The sequence below is a fragment of the Pelodiscus sinensis genome, chromosome 13 (genome assembly GCF_049634645.1).
Source record: "Pelodiscus sinensis isolate JC-2024 chromosome 13, ASM4963464v1, whole genome shotgun sequence".
NCBI lineage: Eukaryota > Metazoa > Chordata > Testudines > Trionychidae > Pelodiscus > Pelodiscus sinensis.
In genome coordinates, this window is record NC_134723.1 from 29,017,781 (window position 1) to 29,040,884 (window position 23,104).

The following is a 23,104-nucleotide window of genomic DNA, read 5'->3' on the forward strand; positions in this document are numbered from 1 at the left end:
CCTCAGATTACAATCAGGAAAATGTTTTCTTCTGATCTGTAAATCAGTTTTCAAAAATGCCGCACGTTCTTGCAAATTAAGTAGAACAATTTGTAAGCAACTACAAAATAACATTTTCCGGATGAGAGAGAGAGGAAGTGGATAAATATAAGAATGTTCTGTAGCAGGTCATGCGTGTATCTCACTTAATCATTTCCCGGTCATTGCAAGGGTCTGGAGCATCAGGGCCCCTTGTGCCTCCATCCCACCCATTCTTTGCCTGTGACCCATCATAGTTTAGTCTCCTCGGGCTGTCTTACATTGGTCTGTTTTAGGCTGTGGGATTTAATGTGCAGGTGCTGTCTGGTGTGGGTGACTGATGTCATACAGGAGGTCTGATGTGGCAGTCCCTTTTAGCCATAAACTCTATGACTCAAATATACTGTTATGGCTGCATAAGCAATTACGCTCTGAACCCTTTTTTCCAGTCTAATTTGTAGATGTGATCTTAGCTAGAGTTTGGGCAGATGAGCCTCAGCGTGGGAAGAAAGGTTTTTTATATATATATACTTGTTTAATTTATAACACCACAAAAAATATGCATAGGGTTTTAACATGCAAAGTGCTTCGCACTTTGGCCCCCTGCCAGCAAAGCAGTTAGACACATGCTTAACTTTGTCTCATGTTTCTTTGTATTCCCCATGTATCTGTTTGTATCTAGCTGTCGTCTATTGCCTTCTGCTTAGATTGTAAATTCTGGAGACAGGGATCATCTTTTTTCTTCTGTGTTTGTAAAACACCTAACACAATGGGGGTCCTAGTCCCCATGAACTAAATGGAATAACTCTTACTTTCCACCAAAGTATTTGAACAAAAAAATTGGGCCAATAGTATTTATCACATTGGTCAGCTGCCAGATCAGAGTTCAGGATTCTGCATTTCCCCTTCAGTCAATGATGATATTGCAGCAACTTAAAGCTTTTGTAGGACAAACATGTTCTGTGTTTTCTGTCTATGTAAACCCTACAGATGAGGACCACTACCCTGCAAAATGACATTCATGGCTTTTCTCTTCCTAAGATTGGGTAGAATGGGAACCATGATCGTGCAAAAGGCTAGGGGGCCTTTCCTAAAATCCACATATTATGTACCACATAATACAAGAGTGATAGAAATGTAGCCATGTTAGTCTGGTGTAGCTGAATTTGATTCATAATACAAGAGGACATTGAAGTCCCCGTTGATTTTGAGCCTAGCATGGTGCTAGTCTAACATCGTGTTTTCTGAGTGCAAGGCCTCTGATTGCATGTGACCCATGCAAGACTAGGCTTTCTCTTGGATTTCCTGGTTTCCCTCTGTTGTGTTTGATGCCTTTTCAAGTGCAGACTTTTTGTGCTTACCTTGAAAGCTGGGAACTGGAGGTTTCGACCTCCATTCAAGTGGTCAGCCTGATTTCAAATGCCATCTTCCTCCTTTGTTCCTCCTGCCTGATGAATTGCCAGAAATCCTGATGGAAAAGTAGGGGTATCTCATTATTTGTGTAATTTACCCATAGATTTTCATTCTGCATTGTCTGAAATGGTGCTTGTGAGTATTATTCACTGTTTTATAAACTGTCTTTAGCCGAGGATATACAGGGAAACCTTCAGAGATCTTTCCTGGTTTGCCTACAGTACTCTGGCAGGTGTTGTCTCAAATATAACATGCAGGGCATTTGTGACCTGTGGAAAACTTCACTTTCCTCTTACTCTAACCCTTTCAGGGTCGTCCAGGACCTATTGGGAACCAAGGACCTATAGGGGCTCCAGGATTTACTGGGCCAGAAGGTTTGGCAGGGGCAAAAGGTGAGAGAGGTGCAGTGGGCTATCCAGGATCAGCTGGACAAAAAGGAGACAAGGTAGGTTCAACAAGCATTTTCCTCTTTTACCCTAGAGTAGATGTGATCACAGTAGCTCTTTATGAATTTAAAAAAATAGTACTGGACTTTCTTACTGCTGTTAAGCAATTATACTATTTGAGAAACATCTCCAGAGAGACCACTGGGTTTAGTCTGAGGACAACAGTCTTGGTGGCTGAATTATACAGGGTAGTACATACAGTCCAGCTTGTTACCTTCTGCTGTCTGATTCACAGCACAATGAATTTCATTGTTGCATGTAAAGTCTTTTGCTTTATATAACCAACTGAATGCCTGTTGCCATGATATATTTCACAAGATGAGATGAAAGTGGGGTGGGATGTTACTGGGCTTCCCCTAGAGGAAAATGGAACAGCCTTACCAGTCTCAGATAGTCAGACTCTACCCAAGTCATGTGAATGGCCATCGTTTTAGCAGAGGAAATTCTGTGTTGGAAAGTGCAAATTAATGCACAATGCGGGAATAATATATAAATTCCTTCAGCATCTTACTAAAATGAATTATAAAAATGTCATAGAAAGACTGTAGCGTTACTAAACTCAGTGAGGACATCTCAAAGGGCCTCCATGGCCAAAATAACAAACACAATTATCAGCTATATAAGGAATAGAACAGAACACAATACAGAAGATATTATAATGCTGTTAGTGGTCAGGTCTGTCAGTCCATTTCAAATGGGATGCAGCAGAAATAGACGGCATTCAGAGACCTGTGATAGAGTGAAATAAGACATGATCAAACCCTTGTGTTAAGAAAGATTGAAAAGGGCTGTTTACCTTAGCAAGGAAATGAGTGAGGATATAGAATAAAGACTGGTGTAGATAAGGCAGAGAGGGTACTGCTGTGCAGCCTTTCTCCTCAGACAAGAATAAAAAAAATCCAGAATTATGACAATAAGGGCTGAAAACAATTATCATGCTGGAAGAGACACACTCCCCTGCTTTAGGGCAGATGTCAGCCTCTATCGTGAATTAGGAAAAAACTCTCCCTGAGAATCCTTTATCCTGGAGCTTCCTGCTTTGCAACTTGCACTGAAGCAGCGACTATTGGCCATTTTGGAGACAGGCTGCTGAACGTAATGATCCACTTGTCTGCTCTGGGATAGCTGTTCCTGTCATTGACTTTTTCTTTTGCTATTTAGAGTTAAATGCAACTTCCAGTGCCTCTAACAACTTGGCAGAGACAACACCCCAGTATTCAGCTGGAACAGATGCAGGAGTAATGTAAATTAAAATAATGGCTTGTGTATTTCTCAGTTGATAACATCTGAGAATAATGGCATAATCTGGTACAGAAAAAATCGCAGAAACCATTGCAACATTTCTTGAAACTTTTGTGATGCCCGGATTTAATCCACATCAAAAGCCATTTATTATGAGCCAGGCATCACACCTTAGAGGTGCAATGACAATTTTAATTTCTCTTTTAAAATACTTAGTGAAAACATTTTTGGAATGTTAATTTGGCAGCCAGTCTCATCTCTGTTGACACTAATGACAGTGGAGGAGCCGGGGTCCCTAGAATTAGATGTTCTACTCCTTTCACTGAGCATATATGATCATCCACCCTCACAAGATGTAGAGTGAATGAGTTACCTGGTGTGATTTATGGTACTATATAAAGAAAAAAATGAGTTTGACTGATACACAGGCTTGTCCAAATAAGACATTACTTGTGCCCTCTTTCCTTTAGGGTCCAATGGGAGTTCCCGGATTTCAAGGGATCAATGGGATTCCGGTGAGTTTTTGTGTGTATATACATAAATATAAGGCAATTGCTTTTGGCACAGAGACAGCATCACAGCATATGCAAAAGCACCATGCCAGGTTCATCCCAAATCTTTCCTGTAAAATTTATTGTAATAATTTTAATGTAATTATTTTACCACTTTACCTCCTGTCTGGGGCGAAAAGGGAGGATCCATTTGACTACATGGGGGCTTCATGTCATTCTAGAAGGGACTCATATATTTTGATGGTGAATATCAGATAAATGGACTTTTGCAAAACTTTGTGTTGTATAAGATCAAGAACTGAATCTGGGTAGATGGATGCATATTTGCATCTATAATGCAACTTCACCAGTTTTCAAAGGTGTTCACATCCAACATTTTAGTTCAGAATTACTTCTAGCAAACTCTTGTTGCAAGTGAAACTGCTAAATTGGCATTGAGAGACCCTACAGACATTGTATGCTTTACACACATGGGGCTAACTGCTTCTAATTTGGAACTGGGATGGTCAGAACATTTTGCCAATGAAACAGGAAAGAAGTAGCTACAGCTTTTTCCAGGCAATGCACCTAAATACAAACTTTTCCTAGCTTATTCATGTTGTTTGGGTTATTTTTCTTCAGAATTTGACAGAGAACTTGAAATTTTTTTTATGAAAAAGTGCTTTCTATCAAAAGCTAAATTTTCATCATAAATTCAAAATCAGGAATTTTTTTACCTACTACACTCCTGTTTCCTTAGATGCCTTCATGCATAGATGTCTTCCAGACCCTTTCTTATTGGTTCTGGTTTTATTTTAATTTTTTAAAATATGTAATGCAGACTGTCCCACATTCCGTTCTTTTCTCTCTGCATTATTTGGTTTACTCTGCATTTTTCCCTTTCTGCATTTTAAATCTCTTTTTTCTCTTCCTTGTTGATTTTTTCCATCTTGTGTGCCCTTCCTTTTCCTCCACCATATGTGTTCTCCCTCACTCCCTTTTCTATAATTGATTAAATACTAAAAAAACCTGACTGTTTTTGAAAATGTTTGTAGCAGATATACAGTTGGGACCATGTGGGCTAGCTGTGCTCTGCTCTTTCCTTCTCTACCCAAGTTCCTCTTCCTGCTTTTACCAATTTCTTTTTTTCTCTTTCCCCCTAATCTTTTGCCTGCTTTCTGTACTCTTCTGCTTGCTGATTTTTTTTTAATTTGTCCACCAACCAATCCTCAGACTGTAACAAGAGCGAGCTGTTCCCATAATATTGAACATAATTAAACATACTCTGGGAACAAGCTGTTCTCAGGATATTTTTTCCAGTAAGGCTCTGAGGAGTGGGAATTCCCAACACGGGGAGGGTGATTCTGTTATGAAGAGTGCCAGGTAGCTGGTAGCTACAGACATTCCAAACAAGGGCTAGAGGAGTTAGACAAAAGGGAGTTGAAATCTAATGCCTGTCTGGATCTGATCTGTTTTCTTTACAGCCTCCTGCAGGTGGGTGAGTGATTTTGCTCATTGTGAAAAGTACATTATTCAAGAGTATGGCCCTTCTGCCTCTGAACTCTGGTCTGGATTGTAGCTGATGCAAAAAGGGGAAACTTTAAAAACAGTACATTTTGTTTTCATTCTTGCTGCTGAGATAAAAGGTTCCTTTTTCATGGTGAAAATAGAGAACCCTGCTGCGTGGGAAGTATTTATATGTTCTCCGGTATTATTGCCATTTCAGAATAGGGGGCAACGTAGATTGTTGTGACATACATATACACACATGTTATCCAGATTTGTGTTTGTGTGCATGTGTGAAATACATTGCTCTGCCTGCACCAGAGTTAACACCATATCTCCAAAGAGACTAGTGATGGTGTGTGGGCAGGAGGATGAGTAGTGAGTGGGTTTTATCAGTACTCAAGAGTTGTCCAAAGGGGACTCTTAGTGGAGGCCCAGTGGGAAGCGATGGCCAGCTGAGGTTGCCTGTGAAATGATGGCGTTGCAGTTGGGCTGATGCATCCCTTTGATCTCTAGTACATACAGCAGCAGCATGTGTTTGTTAATTGTTAGCCTTAGACAGATTGTACAAAAGGTTCTTAAATCCTCCTCTCTATTGCATATGTTTAATTTTTCCCATGGGGATTAGATTCAAACACATCCCTGGCAAAAGTTTAGAAGTGGAAATAGAAGATTTGTATGGTTTTAGCTGAGTATACAGGACTCTAAAAGGAAATGTTTCGATGTGAGTCATTGGCTGTGCCAGGAAACACAGACCCGGGGAGCAAGAGACTGTATTTTGTTCTTAGGCTATTTAAAGCTCTGATACAGAAAATACAGGATCTTGGCATTGGTCAGAATGGTCCCTTTGCTCTAATGATAAATGAAACTGCTTATTGCATTAGTTTTGCATTCACCCTTGATTGCATCTGTTTCCTTGTGTTTTTTTAAAACATTTGTTGAGCTCTCCTGTTGCAATTGCCTTTGCACTAAGTCTGTTTGACTTAGAAAGAATTCTCTTCAGAATCATGGTGTTAGTTTAGTGGGAGGGGGAGAGAGCAAGGCTTTTGTGGGACAAGTAACTTTGGAGGAATCAGTTCTCTTTCTACTTCCCAGGGAACCTTTCTCTTTATGACCCTCCTCCTCTGCCCCCTCTCCCCCCACACACTCACTTTGTATTAACAGGAGCCTGAAACCATCCAACCTGCCATGCCATAATTACAGACCGTAAAGTTCTCCTAATTTAGGCTGTTGAGATACTTGTTCCCTTTGTGCTGAGCCAGCAGATCTGGTAAAGCATGTGATAGCCAGAATTAGAGAAGGAAGAGAGCAGTGAAAACAATCAGTCCCAATTTTCCAGGCCAAACAAGCTCTATTGATCAGTCGGGAAAAGATCTCATTTAAGGTTTAATGCTTGAAGATGATGGGCACCTGCACCACTCAAGTTAAAAGAGCATGTTGGGTAGAGCTCTCGAGATCATCCGGCCCTTACAAGAAGATATCATTAATTAACTAAGAATATAGCTTAGCCAGAAGGCAGGGTATCCTGTGCTTTTCACAGCCAAAGGGATGCATAATGTATTTGCGTGATACTTTTTCTAAAGAGGATTTAACTATCTGACATCTAGATATTGTGGCACCTGATACTACTATTTAAATTAAGAACGTTAGACATCAGGTAATTGAATAGTCATGTAATTGCATGAATTTTTATCAGTTACACGACTATTTGGTAGTCCCCAGGGGCGGGAACAGCAGCCAGTGCATTCCGGTCCCACTCCCAGGGAGCCCCCTGCCACACCATGCTGCTGCCTCTCTATCAGATGCAGCAGCACGGGGTACCAGGAGGGAGCTGGTCCATGTGGGAAGCCAGTTTAAAAACCAGCTCCCTGCATGGACCAGCTGCCTGCCACCCTGTACTGCTGCCTCTGATGTAGAGACAGCGGTGCAGGGTGGCAGCAGTCCTTGTCTACAAGGGTCCGAGCTCCCCATGGACTGAAGCTGCTGTGGGGGGAAGCGGGAGAAAGAAGGTAGGGGTGGTTGCCTGGGCTGTCCACGGACAGACACTGGTCTGGCAGCAGCCCCTGTCTGTGGGGTGGTCTGTCCTCTGATACAGAGGCAGCAGGGTGGAGAGGGGTGGGTGTAGTCAACAAGATTAACTGATAAGCATAATCTTATGGGTTAATCCTACAGCTGACTACATGACTACATCCCTAATTTAAATTTCAAGTGTCAAGTGCTAACACCTTGGTATCTTGTCACTTTCTGTCATTTAAATACTCTTCACTCTACAAGTTCTAGGTCCATGCATTGTCCCTTTCCTGTAGGGAGAAGAAAGGCATTAAATCAGTACTCCACCAGTGCCTGATCCTTTGTAGTTGGGCCAGATTCTTCCCTGACTTACATCCATACTACCCCATTAATTCAAGTCAATGAAGCTAGACCAGGTTTATGAAGGAGTGAATGAGATCAGAATCTGGCTTATCCAGCACAGAAGGTGCTAGTAGGATTCTGGGGCTATGGTAGAAATGAAGAGACAAAGTGTGGGGTCCGGTTGTAACAATCCTTGGTGGTAAACTTACCAAAGTCCTTCCTGTCTCCATTCCATGGGGGTATTTGCTGAATAGGGCTTGAAAAAGATCAATAATGACCCAATGTGTGTATTTTATTACAGAGCAGCATGGTGACCTAAGATACATTATAGCCAAGCCAGAGAAGCAAATTTACAGTGATTAGAGTGTTTTATTTTTGTAAAGAATCTTTTGGGGGGAGCCTGATGCTGTAGTATGAACTATGGTCTGCAGCCTGGTCTACACACAAACTTTTGCCTGATTTAATCATACTGGTTTACATATAGTGGTGCAAACCCTTGTGTGGACACTTATTTCCCTTTTGTATACTCCTGTTCCTTATTGACTTAAGCAAAATCAAAGTGAACCACTCCTAGCCCTGGTCCACACTAGGGAGCTATTTCGAAATAACAAGTGGAGCGTCCACACAATCGAGCCTGTTATTTCAAAGTAACAGGCTGGTTATTTTGAAATAACACCTCCTGCTTTTCATGAGGAATAACGCTTACTTCAAAATTGTAATTTCTGGAGTTATTATTTTGAAATAATTTCCAACATAGACATGCCCATAGAGAACTACCTCTGTTGAACAAATTCAGTTTAAATTCACACTTTTAGTTAAACCAGCATAATTCACTGTGTAGACAAGGCCTGAGAGTTCCCAAAACTGCCACCCAATTGCTGTATGTCTTTGGGCCAGTCTCCGAGGCCTAGATTTTCAGAGGTTTTGAGGCTTCTAAATTCCATTGAAATCAGGGCAAGTTAGAGGTCTAAATACCTTTGAGGATCTGGGCCTTTAACCTCTCTGTGCTCCTGCTATGTTAGTTTCATCTTTCATAAAATGAGGGTTATAGTTAGGGATGTAAAATCCCATTTAATTGGTTAACTGGTTAAATGTAGTGTTTAACAGGTTAACTGATTAAATGGGAGGTGGCTCCCCTGCCCACCATGACCGGGTTGGAGCCCCCAACCGCACCCCGCTGCTGCAGGCAGGAGCTGCTCCGGGTAGCTGGAGTAGCCCTTCCTACGGTGGGCACATGGGGCCGGAGCAACACCCTGTCTGTGGTGGGTATGGAAGTTACTCCAGGCCCTACCAGTTAGCCATACCAAGGGTGAAGCTTAGAAGTTAACTGGTTAACCATTCACATTCCTAATTATAATACTCACCATTTGTAAAGCACCTCACCAGCCTCAAATGAAAGGCATCTAGATGTGAAAAACTCTCCTTATGGGTTTTGACCTGGGCTTGTGCTATTGGCCTGGATCATGAGACATGAGCATGAAAGTGACGTGAGTTTGAATCCAATGGCGAGGAATGAAGAATGCATAGTTCCATAGATCCTTTTTCACTTCCCTAGTATGTGTCATTAACGTATCTGATGCTGCGCCAGAAAGATGAATCTTGGATTAATTGAAAATGACTTGTGATATGGTTCAGGTCTAGGGCTGTGGAGATAAACAGAGCTGTCACAAAATGCTGCCTCTGAATAGCGTGTATCTCATTCCTATGAGAGAGAGGATGGAATAAGGAAACATTTAATACACTGGCATTTTCTTATTGATGGTTCTGCCTGCCCTTGTACTGTCCACCAAAAATCCATATGTCAGTCAAGAGAAAACAATTAAATGGGCTACATTCTGACCTTCTTTACACCAGTGTAAACCTGAGTGACTCCACTGCAGTTAATGAAGCCACCCCAATGTATAACTGTTGTGAGATCAGAATCTGGAGCATTTCCCTAGCTTTTAACTGACCATTATAAATGACTTTTGTTAGAGGGAACAAGTTAAAGGCTTTCTAGGCAGTGAATAATTTGAACATAGAAGAGTTTGGAACTGTCAGGGCTTAGCATTTTTGGGCCTTTTCCTGCTCTGGCTTTTATACATTTAACTTCCATTGGTGGTGACTAGGAGTTACATCCCTCTGTACATTGGTCCACTGCCTGTTGTCTCCTACCAAGTATCTAGTGCTGTATTGGTTGCACTTTGCTAGGTCCTCACAAACACAACATGTGCTTCTTGTTACACCAACCCACACAAACAGATTATAATTAATAATCAAATAAATTAAGCTGAAGACTTTGCAATCAAGTTCCAAAGTGGAGCGTGCAGGCTGATTAATCTCTTACTACTGCCCTCTGCAGACTTGACTCTTTCGCTGGAGGAAGGGGAAAGTGAGAGAGGGGAAGGGGGTTGCCATATGGCAGCACTCAAACATGAACACTAGATGTTTAGCCTGTCTTTGTGTTGCACTGTAACTTAGTAGACACTGGGATTTGGGATTCAATATTTCCAATGCTAAAATACTATGTGTAATTCATTCTCTCTCTCTTTCACACAGGGCCACCCTGGTCAACCAGGGCCCAGAGGTTTCCCTGGCCTTGATGGCTGCAATGGCTCTATTGGAAGTCCTGGCATTTCAGGGGTGGATGGATTTCCTGGTACACCGGGGCCACCGGTATGTTCTCAGGCTAACACAATATTTTCTAGTCATTTAAATCAACTGTTGGCTTTCTTCCTGTTTATGCAATGATTGGGGAACATTGATAGTGTTATTAGAAATCAGCTCACATTGTTTCTAAATTCCATGTTGCCAGATTACAATAAACCTTCAGTCCCTAATGGTGCTCACATGGACTCATGGTGAACAAGATCTACCCCTTGTGAGCTCAATTCTGTGAGGTGCTGAACACCATGAAGTCCTACTGAATGACTGCAGTAGGAGTTGGAGGCGTTTGCAGGCTCTGCCAGCAGGCCCTGGTTCAAAATAGCATTTAAGTGTATTTTTTAGTCCCACCGAGTCAATTTAATTAAATCATTTGCTTTAAGCACCCCTCCTGCATATGGATGCATTCCCAAACTATGGTCTCACTAAAGAAACTGGGGTCTGGAAAGGTTACCAGCAATTTTACAAGCAAATTGATTTATTAGGTGTAATGGTTGCTCTGGATACCTCTTGTTATGAGTCGCATAATATAGTTGCAGTCTGTCACAACATTTCTCTAGCTGATGCCATCTTTCTTCAATCCCTTGCAAAGCACTTTTTCATAACGTGTTAATGATTGGCTAGATGGAAAGATTTCAAGTTAATTCTGAATGGAGAGGTTAAGTCTCGGACTGTTTCACTAGTATAGTTCCACATCACACCCCTCACAAGAATGATAGTCTGGACTTCCTTGTTTCCATGGTATTGCTGGGAATCCATTAATGCATTGTGCAAATCTGCATTAATCTGTATTTACTAACGACATCAACAAAACCTATGGTAACATTTTCAAAAGCGTCTAAGTCTCATTGAAAGTATGTAGGATTTAGGCTACTTAGTGAGTGAGCCCTAAATTACTTGGGCACGTTTTAAAATTTGACCGTAAGCCTTTAAATAAAGAAGTATAAAGATATGGAATTGTTTTCACATTGTACAGTACCATAAACACTGAATGGCTGGGGAAGTGATCTTACAAACCTTACTGATCTGAGTAATTCTAAATTCAACTACATTGCATGAATGTAATGTTGTGCGCACAAGCGGGAAATGGGAAGAAAATATAGTTGGCAAATATGAGTGACTCTGTTATACTGCATCTTTATTACAAAAATTGGGTACAAATGTATGCCTATGTCAAAACCTGAAGTTCATAGGATATTGAAAAAAACTAAACCATATGATCAAATCGAAGCGATGATTTCTAGAAAATCCAGTTTACTCATGCATACTGTTCAAATTTTTTTTATATAATCCTGTAGGATTATATTTTTGGCCACTCCATTATCTTCCTTTCAATTACATTGACAATTAACATGAAATTACCTAAAATAAATCTGATAGAATGATTAAGGTCAGATGGCTAAATCCAGAGCTATATGATGAATTCATCCTGCATATAACTGCAGTTTCTTTGGTAGATTTACCCCAGGGATCATTTTGTCCTGTAATGATTAATGGGTCTAAACTGAGTTTAAATAGATGATGATTGGTTCAATCCATTGGTTCAATCAATTCCTCTGTGTTGGAAAGATAGAAAATATGGCAAAAGACTGCCTTGGCTTAACCACGAGATCTTGCATGATCTAAAAATAAAAAGAGTCATATAAAAAATGGAAAGTAGGACAAATTACAAAGGATGACTATAGGCAAACAACACAGGAATGCAGGGGCAAGATTAGAAAGGCAAAGGCACAACATGAGCTCAAAGTATCTATGGGAATAAAGGGAAACAAGAAGACTTTTTAATAAATACATTAGAAGCAAGAGGAAGACCAAGGACAGGGTAGGCCCACTGGTCAGTGAGGAGGGAGAAACAGTAACAGGAAACTTGGAAATGGCAGAGATGCTTAATGACTTCTTTGTTTCGGTCTTCACCGAGAAGTCTGAAGGAATGCCGAACATAGTGAATGCTAGTGGGAAGGGGGTAGGTTTAGAAGATAATACAAAAAGAACAAGTTAAAAATCACCTAGAAAAGTTAGATACCTGCAAGTCACAAGGGCCTGATGGAATGCATCCAAGAATACTCAAGGAGCTGATAGAGGAGGTATCTGAGTCTTTAGCTATCATCTTTGGAAAATCATGGAAGACAGAAGAGATTCCAGAAGACTGGAAAAGGGCAAATATAGTGCTCATCTATAAAAAGGGAAATAAGAACAACCCAGGAAACTACAGACCAGTTAGTTTAACTTCTGTGCCAGGGAAGATGATGGAGCAAGTTAATAAGGAACTAATCTGTAAACACTTGGAAGGTGGCAAGGTGATAGGGAACATCTAGCATGGATTTGTAAAGAACAAATCCCGTCAAACCAACCTGATAGCTTTCTTTGATAGGATAATGAGTCTTGTGGATAAGGGAGAAGTGGTGAATGTGTTATACCTAGATTTTAGTAAGGCGTTTGATACGGTCTCGCATGATATTCTTATCAATAAACTAGGCAAATACAACTTAGATGGGGCTACTATAAGGTGGATGCATAACTGGCTGGATAACCATACTCAGAGAGTAGTTATTAATGGTTCACAATCCTGCTGGAAAGGTATAACAAATGGGGTTGCGCAGGGGTCTGTTTTGGGACTGGTTCTGTTCAATATCTTCATCAACGATTTAGATATTGGCATAGAAAGTACGCTTATTAAGTTTGCAGATACCACCAAGCTGGGAGGGGTTGCGACTGCTCTGGAGGCTACGGTCATAATTCAAAATGATCTGGACAAATTGGAGAAATGGTCTGAGGAAAACAGGATGAAGTTTAATAAAGACAAATGCAAAGTGCTCCACTTAGGAAGGAACAATCAGTTTCACACATACAGACTGGGAAGCGACTGTCTAGGAAGGAGTACAGCAGAAAGGAATCAAGGGGTTATAGTGGACCACAAGCTGAATATGAGTCAGCAGTGTGATGCTGTGGCAAAAAAAGCAAACATGATTTGGGGATGCATTAACAGGTATGTGAGGAAGAAACGAGAAGTCGTTCTTCTGCTCTACTCTGCGCTAGTTAGGCCTCAGTTGGAGTATTGTGTCCAGTTCTGGGCACCGCGTTTCAAGAAAGATGTGGAGAAATTGGAGAGGGCCCAGAGAAGAGCAACAAGAATGATTAAAGGTCTAGAGAACATGACCTTTGAAGGAAGGTTGAAAGAATTGGGTTTGTTTAGTTTAGAAAAGAGAAGATTGAGAGGGGACATGATAGCAGTTTTCAGGTATCTAAAAGGGTGTCATGAGGAGGAGGGAGAAAACTTGTTCATCTTGGCCCCTGAGGATAGAACAAGAAGCAATGGGCTTAAACTGCAGCAAGGGAGGTTTAGGTTGGACATTAGGAAAAAGTTCCTAACTGTCAGGATGGTCAAACACTGAAATAAATTGCCCAGGGAGGTTGTGGAATCCCCATCTCTGGAGATATTTAAGAGTAGGTTAGATAAATGTCTATCAGGGATGGTCTAGACAGGATTTGGTCCTGCCATGAGGGCAGGGGACTGGACTCAATGACGTCTCAAGGTCCCTTCCAGTCCTAGTAGTCTATAATTCTGTGATCACAGAACAGACACATGTATGAACAGAGATGTTAATAATAGTCTTTGATAATATGTAAAAATGCTGAGACACAGTTGTCTGAAGGTTCAAAAGAAGAGAAATGTAAGTAAATTTGGGAAATGCCAAATAAAATATTGATATATCTTGATTTAATTATAGCATGAAGATGCTTAGGTGTGAGAAGGCATATATAAAGGGGTAGATCCTCAGCTGGTATAAGTTGGCAAAATGCTGTAAAGGAGGGGTCTGCCTCTATATATTTTGAATAACATTTTCTCAAAAGAAAGGTATAAAGATGATAGAAAAATTATTTTATACTTTCATTCTTTTAAAAACAGGGTCGCTTTGGTCCCAAAGGTTCCAAAGGAGAACCTGCCTATGCCCAAGGTGGCCTTAAAGGAAGTAAGGTAAGAGTTGCCAGCATGCGGGAGAAGACATAGCAGAATAAACTTTCATGCAGAGCTGCAAGTGGGCTGGTATGGGCCAGTGTGATATATCCACAAAAAGCAGCTGATGGTACTAGGACATTAAAGTGCTGCCACAAGGTCTGGCAGCACTGCCAATGAGGGGGAGGACAAGGGGCAGCTGCTCTGGGGCCCCTTGATTTAAAAGGGCCAAGGGCTCCAGGCTACCACTACTGCAAGAGTGAAGGTCACAGCCTCAGTGGGAGCCCCATTCCCTTCAAATTGCCACTGGGACTCCTGACTCATTCATTACCTTTCTGCATCCAACCCTTACACAAATACTTGATATATAGCATGTGGACACACATACGCTAGTGCTACGTGGATGCTCACTACTTATAAGTAATTAAAACTAGTCAAAGTGAAAAAAGTTTTCTGTGAAACACTTCACCAAATTTTGTTCTCCTTTTTTGGTCAAAGTTTTGAACTTTTCAAGTTAACTTATTAATGTGTATGAAATAGATAGAACTTAGATGTTTATGGAAAATGATCACCATTTGAAATGTTAATAGTTAAAGATATATTTAACATTAAGCAGCACTTTAAAAAAATGTTTAACCAAAATTCAGTGATGTATTACTCCTAGTACAAATTTAGATTATCTAGGTGTTGCCTTTGCTCAAACATAAAGGTATGCAGTTCCCATGGTGTATGGTCAGGACTCCCTTCAATGTCTGATCCAAATACTTGCAATTTAAGTATGAATATTTTTTCTAATTACTTACCCTAAATATTTCTCTTTATACAACTATAGTGCCCATAGATAATCTATTGTTATGATAGTGTATTTTTCATTAATTTATTTTTAATTTTTAGGGTGAAAATGGTCTTCCTGGATTGGATGGGATTTCTGTAAGCTATTTAAAAATATGATTTCAAAAATAAATTGTTTGTATTACTGAATACAAGGAAAATAATAAGGTTTTTAGGTCAATGCCTTCACATTATTAATTGTTTGCATTAATCAGTTTAGGCACATTTCTATTCAGTGGGCCAAATTCTGATTTTAGTAACATAAGTGTAAATCCAGAGTAATTCCACTGGCTTCAATGAAATTACTCCAAGTTTACATCGTAGTAAACAAGATTGGATTTTGGTCAAACCTGCACTGAATTTCACATTTAAAACTAACACCTTTCTAATGCTAAACTCTGTGACAGTGTTTTTCCTGATAAATGAATGCTGATGTCAAATAAATTATGTGTTTTAATTGAGAGATATTTTTCCAGGGATACTGTCAATGGTTTTTAAGACACTTTCTATGTTAAGCTTGTCAGGATTTGATGAGGAAAGTCCTGGTCATTCGGTAGACTTTTATTTTATGTGCTTGTCCTTGCAATTCCCATTTTATCACTGAAGAATTAGAAGGGACACTGCCAATTGAAATTTGGTCTCGAATTAACTTTTTGTAAAAGCAAACTTTTATCAAATGTATGGCTAAAGGAATATTTCCCTTGTCTGTAACCATGTGCCTCCTTCTACAGTTTTTGGAGGGAACATTCCAAAATGGTAATTCATTGTCTTTCTAAGGGTATATCTAGACTACATGGCTCTGTCACCAGAGCCATGTAGATTAGTTTACTAGACATACCCACATGAAGTCGCAATTTAAATAATCGCTGCTTCATTTAAATTAAAATGGCTGCCATGCTGTGCCAATCAGCTATTTGTCGGCTCAGTGCTGTAGTCTGGACTCTCCGTGGTCAACATCAAAGGCTTTGGTCGACCTCCCCGGTATGCCTTGTGGGATGAGGTTTTCCGGGAGGTCGACAAATGCCTTTGATGTCGACTGCGGAGCTTCCAGACTACAGCGCTGAGCCAACAAACAGCTGATCAGCACAGCGTGGCAGCCATTTTAATTTAAATGAAGCGGCGATTATTTAAATCGTGGCTTCATTTGGGTATGTCTAGTAAACTAATCTACATGGCTCTGGCGACAGAGCCATGTAGTCTAGACATACCCTCAGAATCTAGTCTTGTGAAATACTGAGCATCCTCAGCTCCCAGGAAAGTAAATTAATTTAAATATACTTAGCCTCTCATCTAAAGCACTTGCTATCTCTCCTAAGAGAGCCTGTATGACAGACAAAGTTAATGTTTGCTTTTGGGATGAGAGTATTTGTTAATTAATAGAAACCAGTGTTGCATTCTAGTCTGTCGTCTTGTATCCTGATATTTACTCATTTATTAAATTAAGGAAGATCAGGCATCAGTGAAAGGCAGATCAGAATGGTGACAACTGGTTAAATGGGAGGGTGAGAACTAAAGAGTTGAGTTTTTTTTAATGTATTTCCTAAAATTTTTTATGATAGGGTCCAAAAGGTTTCCCTGGCCCAGCAGGGTTTATGGGTCCTATAGGATTGCCAGGTGTTCAGGTAAGGAAACCTTTCCCTTTGCATTCAGTGTTGTTAATAAAGTAATGCTATAAACAGGTATTTCCTCATCACTGTCCATTTTCATATCCCTGAAATTGTTAATTACCTTTGTGAAAATGGTGATTTGGCTACAAAAACCTGCATGGCTGTGAAACATAAGCGAAAATTATTGTCTTTGAAAATGTCATAAAAACAGGAACAATTCCAAATGTTCAACAATAGGAAAACTCCATTACTCTCTGCATTCACCTTGGTGAACCCCTAGCAGGGCAGACTCACTGCAGGGAACATAATATTGGGAACAACATATGTAGTTGGCCTTTTAAGTACAACTGGACAAGACAGCATGACATAACACTTAAAATGGGACCATAGGAAGTTGGATCAACTGTCGAGCAAAACTGACCATATTTATACAAGAAGGGACCACTAATGCAGCATGGTCACTTTTAAATACAGAATATTTTTTAATTTAGAGTATAATGCAGGCAGTAGAGTAAAACTTCTGCTCTTTGTACGGTGTATTGATCACTAAGTCCCAATCCTGCAAACACATGCATACTTGAATTTACTAATGTGAGTAGTTCCTACTCATAGTAGCAAAACTGTTTGTGTGTTCTGGCCTCTGCAGTATCCTGAGAAATTACCCTTGAGAGGTATGCATTCAGGAGACTAGAAGACAATGTCAGTTTGGCTGGTATAAAATGCAGTAATTGCAGAATACTTGAGTCATTTGTGTGGAATGATTCAAATTTGGGGCCATGTATTCTGGAACTAGGAATGCTGGGAGTGCTTCTTCATCCCTGGCTTGAAGTGTTTTCCATCATGCATGGGGTTTGCAGTTTGGTTCAGTGGCTCTTAGTACCCCATTCTACTAATTATCCCAGCTCCCCTATTCAGAGCTGCAGTTTTCTTTAAATTGTTGATTTTAATGTATCACCGTGACAGTGTGCTTTCCTGGCCACCAAAAACCTTCAAAGGCCCATTGAAGTCACTAGATCTTGGATCAACCTCAAGTGAACAGCATCCCAAAATTATGTTAAATGCCCAGACTTTTTTCTTACATCATTTTCATCCACTTTTTTAAGTTAAATAAAATCTTGATATTGTTCATGTTTAGGGGCCAATGGGTGCACAGGGGCCACCAGGACCGAAAGTGAGTACCTTCCCTTTGTGCTTTCTTTTCATACCCGAGTACTAAAGAGAAATTCCAGGGGTTGTGTGGGAGTTTATTATTTTTTATCATTGTTTCTCTTTTCATCCATTTAAATGTAAATATTTTATACCGTTGGATGAAAGATGCTAACCTAGGACTGGATTTAGCAAAGCATTTTAGCAAGTGATTAAGTCCCACTGAAGTTATATGCTTGAGTGATTTCTGCATTATGACCATAAGTGCCAATTTCTCATTGCCATCATCAACATCCTCTTTATTCATTAATTCTTACTGTTTTTCCCTCAGGGAAACAAGGGATTAGGTTTCCAAGGAGAGACAGGTGAAAAGGTAAGTGGAAGTGATTTGCTTCTGTAGAGAACTACAAAACCAGTGATCCGTAGCCCAAAAAGTGCCCACTAAAAAGCTCTTCAGATTTCAGCTCCGCCATTGGGAATTTCAGTACACATTGGCAGGGCTTGACAAACAGCGGCGAAATCTACTCGCCAGCCTTGCACTGTGCATGCACAAGACCCGCATTGCGCATGCACGCGCCGCCGATGAACGGGGCGACCGGCTGAAATCTACTCGCCACGGCTGAGTAGAAACAGCGATTTGTCGAGCCCTGCACATTGGTATTTAAGCCGTATGTTGAATAAACAGACTGAAGGTGACTTCCCAAAAAGAATTTATTCTAGGACACTTAGGCCAGATTTACACTGGCAGAAAAAAATGGATATAAGATACGCAATTCCAACTAAGACAATTGCATAGCTGGAGTTGATGTATCTTATATCGACTTTCTGGGGTGGCCCCACCACGGGAGGTCAATGGGAGAAATGCTCCCATCCACTTCCCCTACTCCTCGCAACTGCACAGAGTACCATGGTCGATGGTGTTGCCGTTAGTGTTCAGTGTATTGGATCTTTACTAGACCCGCTAAATCGAATGCTGGAAGATCGACAGCTGCAACATCAATCTCCACTGCAGAGAAGACAAGCCCTTACTACCATGATCAGAAATTCTACTTATTGACAAGACAAAATGGAGTCCAAGGAGGAGGAGAGTTAAGATTGCAAAGGAGCAGGGCTGGGGTGGCATTCCTCACAGGTAGAAAGGCAGTGGTGGAAAAAAATCTTCTAGGACCCAGTGCTTCATGATTAGAGCCTTGCAAAGCCACCGGTATCACGGATATCCACCATTCACTTTTGTGGATATTGGAGTCATTGCAGATACCAAAATGGTGGGGGCATTCCTAGCAAGGAGCTGTGGCTGGAGCACTCCACAAGCACTTCCACCTCAGAGCTTGACCCTCTCTGTCCCCTTCCTGGTGTTTATTGGGTAGCAGGGCTGGGGTGCTCCTGATGAGGAGCATGGCCGGGGCATGGGCTGCTATGTCCCGCCAAGTTCTTCTAACAGGGAATGGGACAAGCACCTACACCTCAGTCACGTTCCTCACCGGGAGCACTCTGACCCTGCTCAGCAGGACAGAACGCGGGATGGGCTGCTTAGTAGGAGTGTGGCTAGGGCACAAGTTCTTGGCCCGCTCTGCCCCGCCAGGTGCCCCTATAGTGGAGCTTGTCTCATGCTCTACTCGCTTCCTGGCTCTTACTGGGGAGCGGGGTTGGGGTGCTCCTCCCGCATCGTGTTAGGAGCACCTGGCAGAGGGGAGTAGGACACGCACATTATCCCGGCCATGCTCCTCACCAGGAGCACCCTGACCCTACTCCCAGTGAGTCTGGGAAGCAGAGCCAAGCACGGGACAAGCTCCGCTGTAGGAATTCACCAACCCCGCACCCTGGTAAGTGACAGGCAGAGCCCTGCAAATTCACGGGTATCCGCACCCACGGACCAGGATGCAAATGGCCATGGATCAATTTGCAAATACAGATGTGGGTACGGATACAAAATTTGTATCCATGTGGGGCTCTGCCTGTGATGCTGCATCTCCTGCAAGGAAGGACTCCGCTGAGAGATAATGACTCTCCACACTTGTCAGAGTCTTATCCTTCATTCCATTCTGTTTCTTAGCTCTCCTGGTAATTTGACTCCATTTAGCTTTCTGGCTATAATGGGTCATATTCCAGAGTGACATACACTTTATACCAGCCCATTATCTAGAGTGGTGTTTACTTGGCATGCACAAAAGTGCAGTTCTGCACCCGCTAGATCCTTGCAGGGTGAGACTTTTCAAAAGTGCCCAGCATTGGCCTTACTCTTCTCCCATTGTGGCCAGTGGTAAAATCCCTATTGACTTCCCTGGGACCAGAGTCAGGCTAACACTAAATGCTCTTGAAAATCCCACTGTGCCCAGTTTTAGGGAAGCGTGGGTAGATAGTACAGAATTAGACTTTTCCTGTACTTCCAGAAATGACTTCTGCTCACATCGTCTGTTTCTTGATGTTTTATGTCTGTTACCTCTCAGTCTTTCTAGTTGACTTGCCTTTCTCTCTTGCATTTTCATCACTTTTGTATCTGCCTTCTGGTTCTTTCCTCTATTTTTCTGCTTAATCAAGAACTGGCCTTTCTTTTCCTAACATGCTTTGTTACTTCACATTACTTTAATCCAATGTGTTTTGTTCTTGTTAATTTGCAATCTGACCTTTTGGGTTTCATGGCCAACCTCCCACATCAGCCTTATACTCTGCATGCAAGACCTGAATTGAGGGGTTTTCAGTGGCTCATGAACCACACACCTTAGGTCTAAGATGTTCTGCTTACATTAATGTCTTCCCCAATTGTCAACAGGGAGATGTCGGTCTACCTGGACCTGCAGGTCCCCCACCATCCACTGGGGTACTCGAGTTCATGGGATTTCCAAAAGGGAAACCAGGAGCACAGGTTTGTAAACACAACAAAACAGTGCTGAATTGTTGCTTTCCTTAATGCTAAGGCTAAATGAAGTAGCTAGACAATCCTAGGGTTGTTCAAATCCTGCATGAATTGGTTCTCTATGGTGTTTGTAAAATGAATATTGTGACTTGGTTTTTGAGAGAATAAGAATCGAACTAGTCCCTACTGGTTCACTTGGAGGGTCAAAATCCAGTTTCCAAGGAGTGGGGTATTTCCCTCTTTTTGCCCACATAACATGGGGTTTTCTCTCTCACTTTAGTGATCTCCAATACCAACAAGTCTTGAAAACTCCCGAGGAAAGGTTCTTCAAACAGAAATAATTCTCTGTAAAGGAATATTACTGTACCAAAATAAGCAGCAGCCCATTTTCCAAATACTGTGCCTGATCTGATGCTCATTAAAGTGAATGGAGATACTTCCAGTGACTTCAGTGGGCATGTGTATAGGCCCAGCTTTTGTCAATATTTGTAGCATCTTTTTCAATATTTGGTTGCGTTTGCTCAGAGTTGAGCGCATGTTGTGGGAAGCATGCTATTTAACTTCTGTTCCCTTGGGAAGGGTAAAGATTAACAATTTGTCTTGCTCTCCTGTGATGGTTCTGGATTGTAAAACATGGGTTGTTTGCCTGGCATAAAAATGAAATGTGGTGATTATATCTCGTTTGTTTTGTTTAAAGCCACCCGTTACACAGGCCAAGCTGTGTTTTCTTTCTGCAGCTCTGTGACTGATAAACTGAGCTAGGATCTAGTCTAGTCAGGTGAAAGAGGGCTAATCAATATACTTCTGCACTAGTTTTTAAACTACTACAACACAGTGGGACTCACCACCACAGTGCCTCCTGCTGGTCACTTGGAAAGCAGCTCATTTCAGCCCTGGAGTGCCCCCTTTCGGCCAGTCTCTCGCTTGCTGTTACCTTTTTTCTTCCACCTCTGTGTGTTAGGACCCACGTCCCTCCTAGACTGTGTTGCCCTCCCACCTAGGTACTGCCCAGCTGCAGTGCCCCCACACTCTGGGGTTCTCCCTTTTGGGGAACTCCCAATCCTCTGTACCCACCTTGCTTCAGTGACCCACTACCAGTTGTCATCTAGCCCCTGCCACTGGGGCAAACTGCAGTCTGAAATGGCCACTCACCATTGGCAAGGGGGTGTGGACCTGCTGCCTTTCCTGTCCTAGTTGTGTCCCTTAGTACTCTCTGGCCTTGCTTCAGGCCCTGCTGCTTGGGCGCTTGCCTGGGCAGAGTTTCTCCAGCTCTGCCTGACTTTCCCTAGCCCTGCTCTAAGTCAGGAAACCTCTAGCTTTCCTGGCAGCTACATCCCCTCCTGCTCTACAACTAGAGCAAGAATGTGTGTCCCTCCACTCCTCCAGGAGCCCTTATTTATACAGCCTCAGCTGGGCCCTAACATGGCTGTCTCTGCCTCAGTGGGTGGCTCCACCTGGGTTTTAACTCTTAAAGGGCCAGTACAGAGCAGATGCCCTGTCACAACTTCCTTAAATCCTTTTGAAATGAAATCTTATGGTTGGCTCAGTTGCGTTAGAGAGAATCCAAGTCACCCAGAAAGGAATCTTAGGTAGGCTTAAGTTCTACATCTAAAAAGTGAATACACAAAATTAAGAGCTATAGCTCATTTCTGCTAGATTTCTGAACTATGAAACCACATTAACCCAAGCAGAAAACTTAATCCTCTTTGAAAAATAAACAAGGAAGAGTGAAGCTATAGCTTTTTGTTGTTGCTATGCTGCACATTGGTCAAAAATAGTCAGATTCATGTGCTTGATTGTGCCATCCCCCGCATTTATTGAGCTATATATTTAGCTTACCAGTATTTGTAGAGACATTATAAGGATCTGGCATAAATCCTGAAGTTTTTACCCCAGCTAAACAAGGACTGAGTGTGGTCTGCTGGTTTGGGACTCTGGATAGTCTCATTTGAGGCCTGATTCTGATCTTACTTCTGTCTGAATGTCAGGAGAAATTCCCTGCACTCAGTGTAAATACTTTGGTATGAGCACAGACCCAGGCCTTTTTGTTGGATATCTCTGTCTCTCCGTTGTACGGTGGTAAGTGTAATTGTGAACAATATGTGTTTGTGAGGCATGATCCTGCCCAAGCTGAATATCTGCCGTGAGGTGCAGAGCACACTCTGTAGCTACCAACTTCCACAATAAAGGAGGGTGCTGAGCACTTTGCAGCTTACCCATTGGGTTTGGAGTTTCCCTTCCAGCTTTGGACCTGGCTCTTATGAAGTCATCTGAAGGGGGGATGGAGACACACTGGGTGATGAGAGAAGGTCCATCTCAATGTTCCTTTTCAGGGTGTGGGACAAGCTTCTTTTTTTCAACTCATCCCTTATATGACTCACTCAAGGTGTTTCATTTTTCTTTGTTGGCAGGGTGAGCCAGGCCCTAAAGGATTCCCTGGGGTTGGAGGATTCCCTGGCCCTCCGGTAAGGCTGATTTTACTTTTAAATATTCAGTGTTAATAGGTGTGCTAGGTGCACAGGTGCATTTGAAAATCCCATTGGGTGTTGATCTGTATGGTAAGGCCCCTATGAGCCTGTGAAAAACTAGTTGTAAGGCCT

General features: G+C 41.8%; 1 protein-coding gene across 5 annotated transcripts in view; it reads left to right on the forward strand.

The window, feature by feature from the left end:
- Window positions 1-23,104, forward strand: part of COL4A6 (collagen type IV alpha 6 chain) — a 232,683-nt gene that overhangs the window by 149,137 nt on the left and 60,442 nt on the right. For all 5 annotated transcript variants that reach the window (XM_075940942.1, XM_075940946.1, XM_075940945.1 and 2 more), the window contains exons 5-14: window positions 1,742-1,876; window positions 3,590-3,634; window positions 10,007-10,123; window positions 14,019-14,087; window positions 14,961-14,996; window positions 16,457-16,519; window positions 17,640-17,675; window positions 17,982-18,023; window positions 20,421-20,513; window positions 22,916-22,969. In XM_075940942.1, the coding sequence (XP_075797057.1) occupies window positions 1,742-1,876; window positions 3,590-3,634; window positions 10,007-10,123; window positions 14,019-14,087; window positions 14,961-14,996; window positions 16,457-16,519; window positions 17,640-17,675; window positions 17,982-18,023; window positions 20,421-20,513; window positions 22,916-22,969 (690 nt within the window). The remainder of the gene's footprint in view (window positions 1-1,741; window positions 1,877-3,589; window positions 3,635-10,006; window positions 10,124-14,018; window positions 14,088-14,960; window positions 14,997-16,456; window positions 16,520-17,639; window positions 17,676-17,981; window positions 18,024-20,420; window positions 20,514-22,915; window positions 22,970-23,104) is intronic.